The sequence below is a fragment of the Monodon monoceros genome, unplaced genomic scaffold (genome assembly GCF_005190385.1).
Source record: "Monodon monoceros isolate NGI ecotype Baffin Bay Population unplaced genomic scaffold, NGI_Narwhal_1 Super_Scaffold_6, whole genome shotgun sequence".
Taxonomy (NCBI): Eukaryota; Metazoa; Chordata; class Mammalia; order Artiodactyla; family Monodontidae; genus Monodon; species Monodon monoceros.
This window is the reverse complement of record NW_021703783.1, coordinates 24187264-24203930: the sequence shown is the minus strand read 5'-3', so window position 1 is coordinate 24203930 and position 16667 is coordinate 24187264. Positions and strand designations below refer to the sequence as shown.

Below are 16667 nucleotides of genomic sequence, written 5' to 3'. Positions count from 1 at the left end.
AAGTCCTCCTCGCTTGACCTTTAAGTCTCAGTGAATAAGGCCAGCCTTTCCACAAAGCCTTCCCAGATCCTACAGTCCAAATTAATGCCTTCAGTCTTCTCATGGCAGTGATCTCTCCTCTTTACAATACATGCAGTTTCCTTGTAACCTCTTAATGCCCTCTTTGACTCCTCACCAGATGTTAACTGCTTGGGGCAGGTTTAATCCCTCCGGCTGGCATAAATACCTGGCAAATAGGAGGCACTTGTTGAATGTTGACCGGCGTGAAACATGCAATTACTGAACAAGATGATGTTGACGAATTGACTCACTGTGTGGCTAGTCTGGACAGATAGTAGTTGATGACAAGCACCTTGTTTTTAAGACACTAACCCCCTTGCCCCAGAGACCCCAGCTTAACAGGGATACAGAGTAGGCGTTCAGTGACTGCTTGGTGGTTTGGAGCCGGCAGCAGAGCCTCTCAGTGTTAGCACTGACATTTCAACACCTGCTCTGAGCTTCTGCTCCAAGGGACACTCCATTCTTCAAATCTGGGCGTGTCCAGGTGGCACACGCTGCTATTGCTGCTGCTGTTTCCCGGCAGAGCCAACTGACTACAGTTTGAGGAGCAGGGCTTCAGGTGCCTTGAAGGCACTAGTTATGCCTGCCTAGCTTGTGATTGCCTCATTCCAGCTTGCCACACCCAATATCAGCTTGCCAGTCCTGCTGTTGTCTGGGTTGGCCACAGCAGTAGTGCTGCGTTGGGTGTCCCCCTGGGCCCAGACGCCTGGGCCTTATCCCAGGACTTTGTTGCTGGCGAGCTGGGCTCTCTGTTTAACCTCCCAGAGGCCTTGCTGGTGATGCCGAGCTCAGCGCTCAAAGGGGCGGTGCCTGTAGCCTGAGCGGGCCTGGGCTTCACAAGTGAACCGTGTGCAGTTGTTGCTTTACGAACTGTGAGTCTGAGCTGGGCCTTGACACCGAGGTGAAACCACACTGTCACTAATAGACATATTGGATTATCTAATAAAGTTAACATAAAATATCATACATGTAAACCTTAAAGTAAAAAGATGGTTTCCACACATCACGCAGAAAAACCCGTCTCACTGTTAAGAGTCTCACCCCCTTTCTCTGCAGGGAAAAGGAAGAAAGAAGGGCATCAACGATGAGTGGGCACTTTGTATATATCATCTTACTTATTACGACAGTAACGTGAGTTAGGGGGTGTAATACTCAAAGATAACAAAACCAAATCTCAGAACTTAAAGATAACAAAGTTGAATCTCCCTCAGTTGGTTAGGGGAGCCTGTATTCAAGCCTTGGATGGGCTAGCTCAGCGGTCCCCAACCTTTTTGGCACCAGGGACTGGTTTCGTGGAAGACAGTTTTTCCACAGACCTGGGGTGGGGAATGGTTTCAGGATGATTCGAGCACATTACATTTACTGTGCACTTTATTTCTGTTATTATTCTGTTGTGATATATAATAAAATAATTATGCAACTCACCATCATGTAGAATCAGTGGGAGCCCTGAGCTTTCAGTTGCTACTCACTGATAGGGTTTTGATATGAGTCTGCAAGCAGTTGATTTATTATGGTCTCTGTGCAGGCAAACCTCTCTGCTAATGATAATCTGTATTTGCAGCTGCTCCCGAGCGCTAGCATCACTGCCTCAGCTCCCCCTCAGATCATCAGGCTTTAGATTCTCATAAGGAGCGCACAACCTAGATCCCTCGCATGCGCAGTTCACAGTAGGGTTTGCGCTCCTATGAGAATCTAATGCCTCCACTGACCTGACAGGGAGCGGAGCTCAGGCAGTAGTGTGAGTGATGGAGAGCGGCTGTAAATACAGATGAAGCTTCGCTCACTCACCCGCCGCTCACCTCCTGCTGTGCGGCCCGGTTCCTAACAGGACACAGACCACTACCATCCATGGCCTGGGGATTGGGGACCCCTGGTCTAGCTCCATGTGTGTGTCATTGCCTCTCCTTTATGACTGCAAAATTTGCTTATTATATGAAGATATTTATAGGTATATTTCCCAGAAATCTATTTTCCACTATTAATTGTTGATTGATTCTCCAACACACCATGGGCTTCACGTCTTCTGTGATTTGGGTAAGGCTGTTTTCTGTGCCTGAATGTCAAGTCTGTTCATTTCCCTTGCGAATTCTTCCTCATATGTGACCTTTTCTTTGAAGCATTCTTTGAACCATACCCCGTTTTTTTCCTTTACAGTTTTATTTCCTGGATTTCAAAAAATTAAGAGAAATGTACACGTTTTGAGTAGTGAAATAATACAAAGATTTATAAATAGCCATCTGTCCCCACCCTTCTTCCATTTCAGTCCCTTTTTGAAGTAACACAATAAAAAAAATAATTTCAAGCTTAAAAAATGTAGTGACCATATACTCTATCCAGAGTCACCAATTTTTAACATTTTACAGCATATGTTTTATCATCCTTCCACTCTTTCTTCTTCAATATATAAAAATATTACTTGCTTTCTGAAGCATTTAGAGTAGGTTGCATAATTCATACTCCTTTACACCTTAATAATTTCGTTGTATATTTTCTAAAACCAAGGCCATTAGTCACTGTTTCTTTTTAGCCTCCTTTAGTCTTAAGTTTTGAACAGTCACCAGTCTTCAGTGTCTTTCTATTATATTATTTATATCTTTAAATGTAACTTAAAATTTATATTAGGATTATATATAATATACAGTGTTATTAATATATTTGTCTTAATATTGTAATTGACACTGGTTTATCATTTATTGCTGTCCTTATTTATTATGATGTTCAAATTGTTGCATATTTGGTTAGTGGGAGCCCATTGTTACTGGCTTCTGTGTCCTATTGACATGTACCTGTCATTTTTTGAGCACTTACTTTCTGACATGAGAAGATGATCCAAGTGCTCTTGTATCTCCTGAGTCTCAACCCTGGAATCAGCTGCTTCTCCAAGGGGCCCATGTTCTCTTTAGTGGATAAATGGCCTGTGGTTAGTGCCAGGATGGCTCTTTGCTACTGGGGTATTTTGCTTTCAGACCCTTTTGGTGATGTTGCTAAGAAACACATAGACGCATGCACGTACACTCACACATAGTGATGATGAGTTCATACTCCTTCCCATTCTTGTCTTATTTTTTTCCTAGTGCTCTGTAAGCATCCTCTGTTCCATTAGCACTCTGGTGCCCAAAGACTAGCACAGTGTCCAGAACTCAGTCATTGCTCAAAAAAATATTTTTGAAAAAAAACAGTAAATGAATATACTTTGATGCTGTGAATTGATCTTCAATAGAAGAAAGGTTAAAAATGAAGTTAAGCATGAAAATCTTGCCCCTTCCTTCCTCTTTTTCTCCTTCTTTAAAATTATTGTTAAATATAACCAGAAGTGGTTAGTCGTATATCAGAATTTAAAGAATAATGTGTTTTCCAATTTATTATTCCTTTCATTCCTCTGAAAACAAATAACATTTCTGTAATGCGTTTCTGAAAGTGGTTTTCTGAGGTTTTTATTTTTTCACACTTTCTAGGTGGCCGGAATTGTTGGCAGAGCTGACGTGTTGGCATGCTTGCTGTTTCTGTTAGCCTTTCTCTCCTACAGTAGGTATGTATGTCTAAGAATGCCCTTATCTGTTTACAGTCATGCTGTCCCCTGGGAATTTCTGCTGTGTCTGTGTGTGTGTGTGTGTGTGTGTGTGTGTATGTTGACTCTGAGCTCCTGCCTGAGAGAGGAGGGAGGCTTCTTGGCAGTGAAATGCCCAGTGAGCTTCCTGGAGACCTGGGATAGGAAACCGTCTCCTTACCAAAAGCTAGGCTGTTCTCTCTTCCAGCCGCATTCTGAACCATGTCATAGCCTTTTAAAAGGACTGCTCTCCCAGTGCTGGGAAGATAAGCTCTTGCTTCTTGATTTCTCTTACTTGTAGTTTCTTACTGAGAATGGAATTTGAAATCTTAGCTCTGAGCCAAAATATACTGGGTCTAGTCCTCTCTTCTATTTAACTATGATTTGTTTAATTTCTCCTTTTCATTTTGGTCCTACATTTTGTTTTGTTTTTTTCCTCTTTATTATCCTCATTAAAGTAGCTCAAAGCTTAAAACAACAAGGCTGAATTGAAAGTAGTATTTCTCAACTGTGATTTTCCAATTTGCACATCCTTTCATCAAAATACAGAAGCTTCTTGCTTTGGTAGACTGAAAAACAGTAAAACAATTTCCCATTATATTGCCCCTTTCCCCCTAACTTGATCAGATTCTCACCTGAGTCGTGACATATCCACATAGGGAAAGGGGTGGGTAAAAAATGAAGGTAGGGCTTCCCTGGGGGCGCAGCAGTTGAGAATCTGCCTGCTAATGCAGGGGACACGGGTTCGAGTCCTGGTCTGGGAGGATCCCACATGCCGCGGAGCAACTAGGCCCGTGAGCCACAACTATTGAGCCTGCGCGTCTGGAGCCTGTGCTCCGCAACAAGAGAGGCCATGATAGTGAGAGGCCCGCACACCGCGATGAAGAGCGGCCCCCGCTTGCCGCAGCTAGAGAAAGCCCTCGCACAGAAACAAAGACCCAACACAGCAGAAATAATTAATAAAATCCCTGTTTCCACTTCCCACCTCACGTCATTGTAGTCATTGTTTATTAAAAAAAAAAAAATGAATGTAATGGGGGCAGGTGACTCAGAGGGTGGCCCAGGAGAAAGGGGGCCAGTGAGCCACATTGCCCTGCTTCCTGGAGGGATGCCTGGTTAAGGATTTGTGAACCTTGATCTCTGGGTCAGTTCATTGGCCTATAATCTTATAAAACCCAGTGACTCCAAGGAACACTGTTCTAAACTAGTGGTTCTCAGTAGAGGGCAAATTTGCCCACCTTGCCCCAGGGGGACATTTGCAATGTCTGGAGATACTTTTGCTTGTCACAACTGGAGAGGCACAGCTGGCATGTGAGTAGAGGCCAAGGATTCTAGAACGTGCGGGACAGCCCTTGTAACAAAGAATCATCTTCCCTAAAATACCAGTAGTGCTGAAACTGAGAAACCTTGTTGTAAACCAGTTTAGACCTTGGGTCAAAGATGGACTGAATTAAGCTTTATGAAGTTTTGCTTTAAGACCAGAGTCTCTTCTTAATATAGTACCAGGCTTCTAAGAGTCCTGGCTTTGTAATCTCCCACTGCATTGCTAGGTATATAAAAGAGTGTTGTGAAAATATTAAAAATATAAACCCAAATTCAACAGTTGTTTCCTGTTTGCTCTGGTGTTAGAACAAGGTTAATAATCGCTTTTGAATTTGAACTTGATCTCTCAGGCTTCTTCTCTGTGTTGATCAATTTGGGAACATGAGTGGGCCCGCAGCATATCCGTATCTGTGTGATAATAAGCCACATTGTTACAGCTTTCAGTTGTGCAGGCCATTCGCACTTTGAGTAATTTTAAGCTATAAACCAGCTTCGGAGAAAAAGCCTGTCTCCTACAAATTTGGCATATAATTTAGGTGATTGTTCTAAGACATAACAATAAGGGTAAGATGTCACCACTTCAGATATATTGGCCTTCAAAAGAGTAGGAGCAAATTGGTGTGCCACCTGCGGAAGGAACAGTGGAATTTCTTGGTGTGGCGCTGACTCTGTTTTGTAAGGTGAAAAAAGACTTTACAGCAACTGGAGGGTTTTAGAAAATCCCTGCTGGAAATTATGCTGAGAAAAAAAAAAAAAAGCTTTACTTAAAGCTCATGAAAAATAAATTTAAAATAAAAAAAAAGCTTTACTTAAAACTCATGAAAAATAAATTTAAAATAAATTTAAATAAAAAATAAAATTTTTATATTTTATATTTAATTTTTATATTTATATTTATATAAAAAATAAAATTAAAATAAATTTAAAACTACAGTTTAGAAACTAATACATTGTAAATCAGCTGTACCTCAATAAAAAAAAAATAATAAAAACAGATTAGCCAGAAGAAAAGAAAAAGACTAAAACGTGTATTTTCATCACAGAAATGATGATTGTGTTTGGTATATATCCACTGATTTCTTTGTACAGAAGCATATAAAATACCTTCACAAAAATAATAATAATGATAAACACTTAACATGTAATAAGTCATTTACTGAATCTTCCCTACAACACTGTGATCCCATTTCACACATGAGTGAACTGAGGCACAGGGAGGCAACCGACCTGCCCCATGTTACCCTGTTAGTTAACAGCAGAGCTGTGATTTGAACCCAGGGAACCTGGCTCCAGAGTTCATTCATGTGGCTTAGTAACCTGTTGTATTCACTTAAAATATATTCACCTAAACATCTTTCCATGTCACTAAATACATCTCTATGGTGGCATTTTAAATGGCTTTTTAGTGTTCCTTTGTTATATGCCATAATTTACCAGAATTTTTTTTTTTTTTTTTTTCGGTACGCGGGCCTCTCACTGCTGTGGCCTCTCCCGTTGCGGAGCACAGGCTCCGGACGCGCAGGCCCAGCGGCCATGGCTCACGGGCCCAGCCGCTCCGCGTCATGCGGGATCCTCCCAGACCAGAGCACGAACCCGTGTCCCCTGCATCGGCGGGCAGACCCTCAACCACTGCGCCACCAGGGAAGCCCTACCAGAATTTATATATGCCTTAATTTAAGTACCAAATTCAGCATTGTTGGACTTTTTTCCATCTTTGCAAATTTTAAGTAACACTGTGATGAACATTCTTCAAGAAATCTTTGCTCACCTACTTACTCAGAATACAACGAAATTGGTGCTAGATCTTATCTTGAAAAGGTGGTTATTTCTTAGCGACCCACATTTCTTCTTAGAGTAAAAGCAACTCAACCTTGTTTTTCAGGAGTGTGGACCAGTGTTGTGTTGGGGAATGTTTCCCTCCCACGGCTTCTCCCTTCTTCCTGCTACTCAGTCTGTTTCTGGGGACCTGCGCGATGCTGGTGAAGGAGACAGGCATCACGGTGTTCGGCGTGTGCTTGGTTTATGATCTCTTTTCTTTATCCCACAATCATGATAAATCGTAAGTCATTTTAAAGTTTTGCTGTCAAGCAGTCCATGATGTGCAGAGAAGAGTTGCTTAAATCAATAGTTTTCAAGCTCTCATTAAAAAAATAGAGGTATAACATTTTGTTAAATGTAACCTCCTCTTAGACTATCATATAGTAAGGCTTATTTCCTTAGGATAAATGCATTATATATGTTTAAACTCTTCACGCTTTTATGAAAATCCATGAGGACTATAAAGTTTTTGTGAGCCCCAAATTTGGAATTGAAAAGTGTCAATGCTAATTGCAAGTTTATATCGCCAGATTGTTTTGGTTGCATACTACTGAGAAATCTTGATTCACACAGTGGAGTAGTTACAAATGGTAACAGTCTGTTAACAGCTTGACTTGAATCTCTGCCTTCAAATGCTAAATTAGAGTCGTTTACTTGCTCTAGGGATGATGCTTTTTTACCTAAGAGTTTTGGAAGGGGCCTTTTGGAATTCCACAGAGGGCCAGTCTAAACCCTACAGGAATAATTACACGTCATATTCAAGTTAAAGAACAAGTTTATTTAGTAGCCTGTTTTCATTTAAAAAACTTAAGGTACATTCATATTATCCTGTGGATTATAGATGATAAGAGTGACTAAGGCATATTAAAAGTTCAAGTACATACTATAATTTTCTTCCTCTATCAAATCTATAATTACTAACAATTTGACATGCCGACACTATTTTTCACTTATTATAAGGCCCTTACATTTGAACTTCTAATAAATGTCACTGATTTATTCTCCAGCTTTGTCCGATGAAGAATTTTATCTTAAAAAAAAATCCTGTCTTTTTAGCCCATTCCCTACCTCTTTATGCTTCTTGACATAAAGATAAGAGCAGTGCTAGTGAGTGGCAACAAGCTGAGATGAGTCATTTGATTCTGATCACCTTCCTGCCTGGGCGTACTTGGAGATAATTTAAATAGATTTTAGTGCTCTGTTGGCTCTCTGTAAATCTCAGAGGCATGTAAAAGGAAGGAGCCCAGTTATCATTTTGATCCAAGCTCAAGCCAAGAAAGCTGTGAGCCAAAGCACCGCCCCTAGGCTTATATGAGAATGCCTTTCGTCTGTATCCTCTCCACCCGTGGTAGTAATTGCATTGCTGACCTTACTATTTAGAGAGCAGCCTATCCACCCCTCTGGCTTTCCACTTTCTTCTGGCATCCGCTTTGTATCTTCCTCCCATCGTCTTTCTGCTTCTCTCTACTGACAGCAGAAGATGTGGCAAGTGCCTGCAGACCCTTGCCTTTGGTTCAGTCCAGAGATATTTTAACCTCATATCGACTGAAATAAAACACACAACTTGTGGGTTGAGAATTTTGTTTTATTTGGGGACATTGCCAAAGACTACAGCCTGGGAAGGCAGCCTCTCAGATAGCTCTGAGGGACTGTTCCAAAGAGGTAAGGGAGGAGCCGGGATGTATGATATTTTGCTGAAGAAAAATTAAAAAAAAACAACTATATAGTCGAAACTCAAAAGATTAGTGCTAATCACAAAAAATCAGGTATCTCAAGTTAATGATTTCAGTGCTTTTCTATATATGGGAAGATGCAAGAGTCTGGGCTCATTAAAATTGTTCCTTTGATATGCATCTCAACTCTCTAGGGTCAGTATCCTATTTTTCTCCATCCTGAATTCTCCTCAGGGCGCACCTTCCAGGCCCACTGCAGTGGCTGATAATATGATAGCAGGCAGCATTCTTGTTTAGCTCATCTTTGAAGTCGTATCTCCTCTGGTCTGAGGTCTCTCCAGCCCACTCCTTTTTTCTTCATCTGGTCACTGTTGAGCTAGGCTTTTTTCAAAGAGAATAATTGTCGTTTTAATTCCTTTAGTAATTGTTCTTGACCTTCATTATACCAAACTGCCAGAAGTTCTATTCTATGAAAAAAACAATACTGCTGATATGTAGCTTGGATGTTGCATAGCTCATAGTTGGTGGGGTTTCTTTGTTTTAGTAACTTTTAGCTCTCACAACCGCCAGCATCTCTGCATAGGTGGAGGCATTCATTCTTTCCGCCCACTTAACACATTCTCATTCTGTGCCTGGCCAAGAATAAGACAGTTAAGATTCCTTCCCTCAAAGAGCAATACTGGGGGAGACAGACGTTACATAAGTAGTTAACGCGAGTAACTGAGTACAGTGGTGAAAGTGGTGAGAAGGAACTGAGAGCAGGTAACAGGGAGACCTGGTCGATCACAGTATCTCTTGAGTGCAGGCCGTGTGCCAAGCACTGGGCCACGCCATTTACAGGTATGAAGTCACTGATTGCTCACAACAACTTTTACCCTCATTTTACAGAGGAGAGAATTCAGGCAGGCATAGAAAGTAACCTCTCCAGAGTCACCCATCCCCTATTGCGACTTCTGTCTGTGTGACTCCAGAGCCACAGGGCCTCCATGGAGCACACAGGACAGGGATTTGGAGACCCCCCAGGGCATCTGCAGCTCAGAGCCTGGGCTCACATTTGTACCAGGAGACCAGCTCAGAGGATCTGTGTGTATTGGGGGGTCCTGACCCCTTTGAGAATCTCACAGAATCGTGTCCCCTTTTCCCAGAATAACGTACACACAAATTCTTATCTGCTTATTTAGAATAAACATCTTGGTACTAGGTTGTTCTTGAGGTCTTTTCATTGTATGATTCAGGAAACAGGAAAGAAACAACAGAAACAAGTGTTGGAAGCCCTCTCCTACGTGAAGAGCAATTTATTCCTAAATTTTAAGATTGGACCACACGAACAGAGTTAGATTTCTTTTTTGAGACATCACCTTTAGGAAGAAACATTTTCAGTGAAAGAGCAGCTCCTGAAAGTTAAATTTTTTTCTTTTTAAAAAATTAGCATATAATTGCCAACACGCAGAAGATAACGTTCCTTGACCCCAGTCCCTACCCTCTCTCTAGAAATAACCATGACTCTGAATTTGGCATTTTTCATTTCTAGGGCAGTTTGCTTGTTATTACTTCATAAGTATATACCACTGAATATCAAATAGCATTGTTTACATACTTGCAGACTTTATATAAATTGTGTCTCTTGCTTTTCTTTTCATTTAACATTGGATTTTGAGATCCATCAATGTGGATACATGTGGCTATAGTTCATTCATTTTAACTGTTGTGTAGTATTTAATTATCACAATTTATCCATCCTTCTGGAGTTTGAATTTAGGTTATTTTTACATTTTTGGCTATTATATAGCATGCTTCAGGTAACCTTTGTGTGCACGTACTTCCTGGGGCATAACCACAGAAGTGTTGCTGGGGCCACAGATGCATACATGTTCACTGTGTTGATCTCACTGTGAACTGTGATTTCACTTGTTCACTGTGAGCAAGAGACATTGCTTTTGAAATGACTGGAGTGCAGCAGTGGATGAGAATCCCCTTTGTTCCACATTCTCCCCATCACTTGATAGTATCAGACTTTAAAAGTTTTGCCCAGCTGGTGGTTATGAATTATATCATCTCAGAAGATTCATGAAGGAAAATGTGAGAATACATTGGGGTGGATCAGCTGTGGAAAAACATTTCACAAGATCATAATAATGTAAATCCCGAATATCACTTCAACTGAGTTAGGAGAATTCAAATTATATTTATTATGAGAGAAATATATGTGGAAGATGAGAAGAGAAGAGGGTGGTTGTGAATGTGTGTGTGTGTGTGTGTGTTTGTGTATTGGTGATCACGTAAAAGGGACTGAGTCCTCATCTTCTATGGTAGCAACTCAATAAGACAAGTTCTAAAATTAGAAATAATATTATAATTTAATCTTATTTTAAAAATATCGTGATGAATACCAGAAACAGAAGAGCTAAAAGACTTGTGGACGGTTGCTTCCATGGAACAGGGCTTGGCGATGGGACAAGGGATTGCTGTTCCTTGTTGCAGGTCTTGTCATTCTGTCTGACTTTGTTTCCCCTCCATTCCATGCACAATTAGGAGCAATGGGGTCGTACATCAGCGCAGCCCACAGCGGCCCGGGAGCTCCCTGCCCACCGCACCGCCAGCGCACCCTCTCCGGGAGAACGGGAAGCAGCAGCGGTTCCCTCACAAAGGAGCTTGGGGTGGCTGCCATACTCCATTGCCACCTGAACCCAAGAGCAGTGGATTCCCTGTGTCTCCTCGAGCTGTGTGGTCCTTGATGAGGTACTGGGCTGTGCTCCTTGACCTTGCGTGTTTTCACCATCCAGCATCACCTGTTGCAGGGGAATCGCTAGAGAAGTGAAGCACCGAGTGGGTTCTTTGTGACACCCGCCCACACTTGTTTCCCTCCTAATTCTTTTTCCTTCCCCATCTCCCTTCCTCCTGCCTCCTTCCTTCTCTTCTTTCCATTCCTTCCTTATATTAGATCAGATGAGAAAGGAGTAGCTGGAAGAAGCAAGTAGAAGCCCTGCTGTCTGCTGTTATTTGGAAGGAGAGGGTGAGGCTCTGAAGCCTCCATTAAGAAGTGCAGACATATTGCTGCTTCCCTAATGGAAGAGCCCTGGGCATCAGAGAGCAAGGCCCCTCAGTTTTCTGGGGGAGGATAGCTCTACCTTCTGCTGCTCTGTCTCTCCCTGCTCTTGGTGTGTGATAGGAATTTATTACAGCACAAGTATGGGAGTAAGCCCAGGGGACACTTCCTCTCAGAAATGTTTTTGAGGGTACAGGAAAATCTTTTTTTTTTTTTTTTTAAAAGAAACATCTTTATTGAAGGATAATTGCTTTAAAATGGTATGTTAGTTTCTGCTTTATAACAAAGTGAATCAGCTATACGTATACGTATATCCCCATATCCCCTCCTTTTTGCATCTCCCTCCCACCCTCCCTATCCCACCCCTGTAGGTGGTCACAGAGCACCGAGCTGATCTCCCAGGGTACAGGAAAAACTTTAAAGGATTTTCTCTCTTTTTTTGAATCTTTTGACCTAGCCATGAAAATTAACATAGATTTATCAGAACTCATTAAATTAGCTTGCCTCTAAAATAGCTCAAGCCATGGGCAAGTCAGAATTTAATAAAGATGGAAATTTGACTCATACGATTAGCGGTTAAACAGCAGATTGCTATTCTTATTCTTCTGTGCAGTCCCAGAAAACTCCCTCTTTTCTGGGTCTTTGTTTCCGATTATTCCTGCGGAAACCTGTCTTTTGGATCGTGCTCCATTTATTCGTTCATCAACAAAGATCTATTGAGGGTCTACCACATGCCTGGCATGTTCCAGGCACCAGGGATGTCCTGGTGAATAAGGAAGACAGGGGTCCTTGCCCCTGTGTAGCTTCCCTTCCCGTAGAGGAGGACACACACTAAATAACCAACAAAGAATGAACAGTGTGGTGGAGAGTGGTGGGTGGGCCTGGCTGGAGCAACTGCATGTTGGTTGGTCAGGAAAGGCCCACAGAATCCTCATGGATGAGTGGAGCAGCTAGCCCTGCTCAGATCTGGGCACAGGGTTCCAGACTCGGGGAAACGAGCAAGTGGGGTTTGGAAGGGGCGAGCTCAGGGGGTGGGCAGGCCCAGATGGGGAAGGGTGTGTTGGCCATGGAAGTGAGTTTGGATTTTATTCTGAGTGGAAAAGGGAGACTTTGGAGGGTTCTGTTTGTTATCGTTGTTGTTGTTTGTTTAATGTGGAGGAAAATGGTTACATTAAGAATGTTCACTCTGGCTTCTTGTAGCGGATGACTAAGGGGCAAGAGTAAGGCAGGGAGACTTTCATACAGACTGAGGGGAAAAGAAAGGGTCTTGGCCGAGGCTGATAGAGACTGAGGTGGAGGGATATGGTGGATTTGGGATAAGTTTTGGATATACATCTAACAGGACTTGCTGATGTTTGGGGTGAGGGGTGAGGGAAAGGCAGGAAACAAGGCTGTTTGTGTTTCTGGCTTCAATAGTTGGGTGCGTGGTGGTGTCAGTTACTGAGATGGAAAGGCTAGAGGGAAAATAAGTTTGGGAAAGGATAAAATCACAGTGATGCTTGAAATTCCTGAGCAAGGAAGCAGAGAGGTAAATAGTCAAAACCTTGAGGATATCTTAACTTTTTCCATAACACGGCATGAAGGAAAAGAAGACAGAATATTTGGGGAAATTGTAAATTTTTTTAAGGAAGGCAGAGGAGGAGGAAAAACAAGAGTTAATCGCACATTACAGACTTTCAAGGAAGGACAAAGGTCAGGCTGCAGTGTGACTGAGTTCCATCAGGGCAGGGACCATGTCGGCTTCTGATCACATTTGTATTCCCAGTTCTTTTCATAGTGTCTGGCTAAGAGTAGTTGCTCAAATATTTGTGAAATGAATAAATTAATGAGTAGGTGGTAAGAAAGTATTGGAATTAAGCATAAATAGAATATTTTCAGTAAATTTGGTAATGAAGGAATGGGGCAAAGGATGTTAACTCCAGGGGTGTTAGGTTTTTGTTTTCATTTTTATTTTAAATTTAACGCGTGTGTGTATGTAGGTAGATAACTTGTAGAGAGTAGAGATGGAAGGTGCAGGAGCAGAAAGGAATAAGATGAAGTATGAATACCAGTGGTACACTGGTAAATGCTTAATAACTGGCTCTCCAGAGAAAGTAAATCCTGACTGGTGTTGGCCAATTTCCATGTAAATACTCTTACCATGGCTGATTTGAAGCTACAAATGTGACATTGCTGAACATGGAGTTGGGAGAGGTGTGCCATAGCTCACCATCATGAAGCGTTTCCACTGCTCAATGGACAATATATGTAGTAACCTCAAGAGCATAGATAACAGTAAAATGAAGGAAACTAATTAGGAAGCGATGAGCCTTGAGTACTTATTACCTTTGTTTTTAGCATGATTTAAGTTTATAGAATTATTTTAAGATATATATTAATATATACAATATATTTACATACGTATGATTTATTATAGTTATATAATTTAATTTTCAATAATGGCTGTATTTAATAACTGGCCTGCAAAATTTCTGAAAATTTAATAGTCATCTCTAGCAAGCCAGTGTGAGTCAGCTCCAGCACTCCAGTGAAGAAGGTCTTTCAGGAGGGAAAGAAAACTTTATATCTGTGATCCATCCACTATGTACCAGGAGGTGGGCTGGCATTTCCCACATGTTATCCCATGCAGCCATCACAACTTTCGTGTAGGGTAAACCTTAGAGTTTGCATTATCAGGTGGATATGGAAGAAGTTAAATGATCATTTAAAACATTTGCATAGGGGCCACCGGTGGCGCAGTGGTTGAGAGTCCGCCTGCCAATGCAGGGGACACGGGTTTGTGCCCCGGTCCGAGAAGATCCCACATGCTGCGGAGCGGCTGGGCCTGTGAGCCATGGCCGCTGAGCCTGCGCGTCCGGAGCCTGTGCTCTGCAACGGTAGAGGCCACAGCAGTGAGAGGCCCGAGTACCGCAAAACAAACAAACAAACAAAAAAAACATTTGCATAGTTAGTAAGTGGTAACATCAGGATTGGAACTCAGGCTGTTTGACCCCTAATCCTTTGCTTTTGCCTGTTTGTTATGCTCTGAAGTCCAGCTTCCCGGTTGAGGACTTGGCTTTGGGAAGGAGGCAGGACACTTGTTTCATGCTCTGTGGAGCTGGCCTCCCTGTTGAACTCTCGGGGGTAGAAGATTCTTGCAGCCATCCTTGGGTCAAAAAATGAGGCACCTTCTGACTTACTTCGATATAGGGTGTTGGTACTAATACATTGAATTAAATGACATGCTTTTTTTTTTTTTTTAAACTCCGAGCACCAGCCTGCTTTAGAAAGAATTATGCCTGGAGAGCAGTACATAGGACAACTGGAACTGGTCGGGGTCTTAGTAAGTTAACATGTTTGTGGGTAAGAAAGACTATTATCCTTTCATGGAGGGGAAGGTTGTCATGTATTTTCTTTCTTTGGAAAGGAAAGGTGTCATATATTTGACTATAAATTTGATTAGTATCAAAATTATTTTAAAAAACTGTGTGTGTCCTTTTGTCAGAAGGTGATCAGGTAAAGAAAATAAAAGTTCAAAGAGGCAATGTTATTTTAGTTCTGAAGATCTCTGCAGACAGTGTTAAAATCATGGCTCCTTCACTTACTTGATCCTAGACAAGTTATTTTATCTCTGTGAGCCTCAGTTTTCTTATCTCCAAAAGGTGGAACTAATCATAGCACCTTCCTCTCAGATTGCTTGTCAGGACTCAAAGCTGTAGCCTGCATAATAAACACGTAAATAGGTGCCTGGTCCACAGTAGTCAGTGTGGCAGCCCACAGCATCATTAGTAGTAGCTTAGTATTATGAATATTATTATTCCTGTGTGAGTTTCTAAACACCAGGATGTATCCTGAAACTGGTGAACCTGCAGTATGCAGGCAAGGGATGAGTTTGTGTGAGATTTTTTTTGCTTGAACTTTGAAACTAGTTGCTAATATGTATTTACATTGCATGCATGGCATTAGGCTGTCAAAAAATTGGACTAAATACTATCAGGTAAAACATTTTCTGTAGTTACCAAATACAGGAGAATTCCAAAATCCTACTGCAAGTCATTTATTTAGTTTCCTGTTTTTCTATGTGACTTAGTGATTGGCTTATGGGTAGCAAGTGCAATGAAGAACCTAGCACTTAGGGTATACACTCTGGAATCAGATGAAATTTCAGTTGATACCACCTTTTACTCAGTTGTTCCATGTGCAATGAGAAATGTTTTGTATGTAAACCTTCCTTCTCCCTACCCTCTTCATTATATCCAGTTCATTCACGCATGGACACATTTTCCCTTTCACCTTAGAAAACTCAGTGAATTCTACCTGAACTCTTATCCTCGTAACTCATACCTATATCTGTAACTATATGTAGTCATTTTTCATATAGAGACTTGATGGATTTCACATTTAAATGACAGTGATTATGGTTGGTGTTGAAGACAGTTCTTGGCTCAATAAATTCTTGCTCTTTTCCTCTTCTCTTGCTCTGTAGCATCTGTCATGAACCATTCATTTGTCAGTATTTACTGAATGCCTCCTATGTGCCAAGTAATGTTTTAGGTGCTGGGAATATATGGCAGTGAAGTAAACAGAGCTCTGCCCTCATGGAACTTAGCTGGGTGATGATCATGATATTTTTACTAAAATGGGCTCGTTTCCTACCTTTGTGGGTAAGACAGCGGTCATATTTTTCACTTCAGTGTGTCTTAAAAGTTTTTCTTGTATACCTTGCACGGAGGCATGCAAATCAAGAAACTAAGACAGGTTTAGGATTAGAGAACAGGTTGGCACTGAAGTGAAACTGTTAGATAATTAAATTAAATTCAGAGGACTTAAGGAAGCATATAAGTATTTTGACCTTCACTGGTGGAATGAGTCACTGATCTTTCACAAGTGTCGTTTTAATGCTTTACTTCTGTAGACCTTGCATTGTATTCTTTTTCCCTAAAGTAAGAAATGCGTTGTAGATTAAATTCCTCTGAGTAGGGCAAATGTGTTTCAGATCATTATTAACAGCCTCATGTAAGCTTTGAAAGAAGCTTAGTAAGTTTGTGAAATGAGATTTTCAGGTGACAGGAAAAAAATCTGTGTTGAAAGCCTGAATTACTGATGAATTGGGTTATCCCCTCACCATTTTACACACCTTTCTGATTGACTGATCTCAGATGGGCCGTTTTCAATCTCACTCAGTTACTGCTTTAAAAAAATGAAATGACCAAATGAA

At 41.4% G+C, this 16667-nt stretch overlaps 1 protein-coding gene across 3 annotated transcripts in view; it reads left to right on the top strand.

Annotated features, from left to right (window-relative positions):
* The window catches only part of TMTC1 (transmembrane and tetratricopeptide repeat containing 1), a 260748-nt gene that overhangs the window by 22441 nt on the left and 221640 nt on the right, over positions 1-16667 (top strand). For all 3 annotated transcript variants that reach the window (XM_029204345.1, XM_029204346.1, XM_029204347.1), the window contains exons 3-5: positions 3519-3592; positions 6816-6992; positions 10957-11163. In XM_029204345.1, the coding sequence (XP_029060178.1) occupies positions 3519-3592; positions 6816-6992; positions 10957-11163 (458 nt within the window). The remainder of the gene's footprint in view (positions 1-3518; positions 3593-6815; positions 6993-10956; positions 11164-16667) is intronic.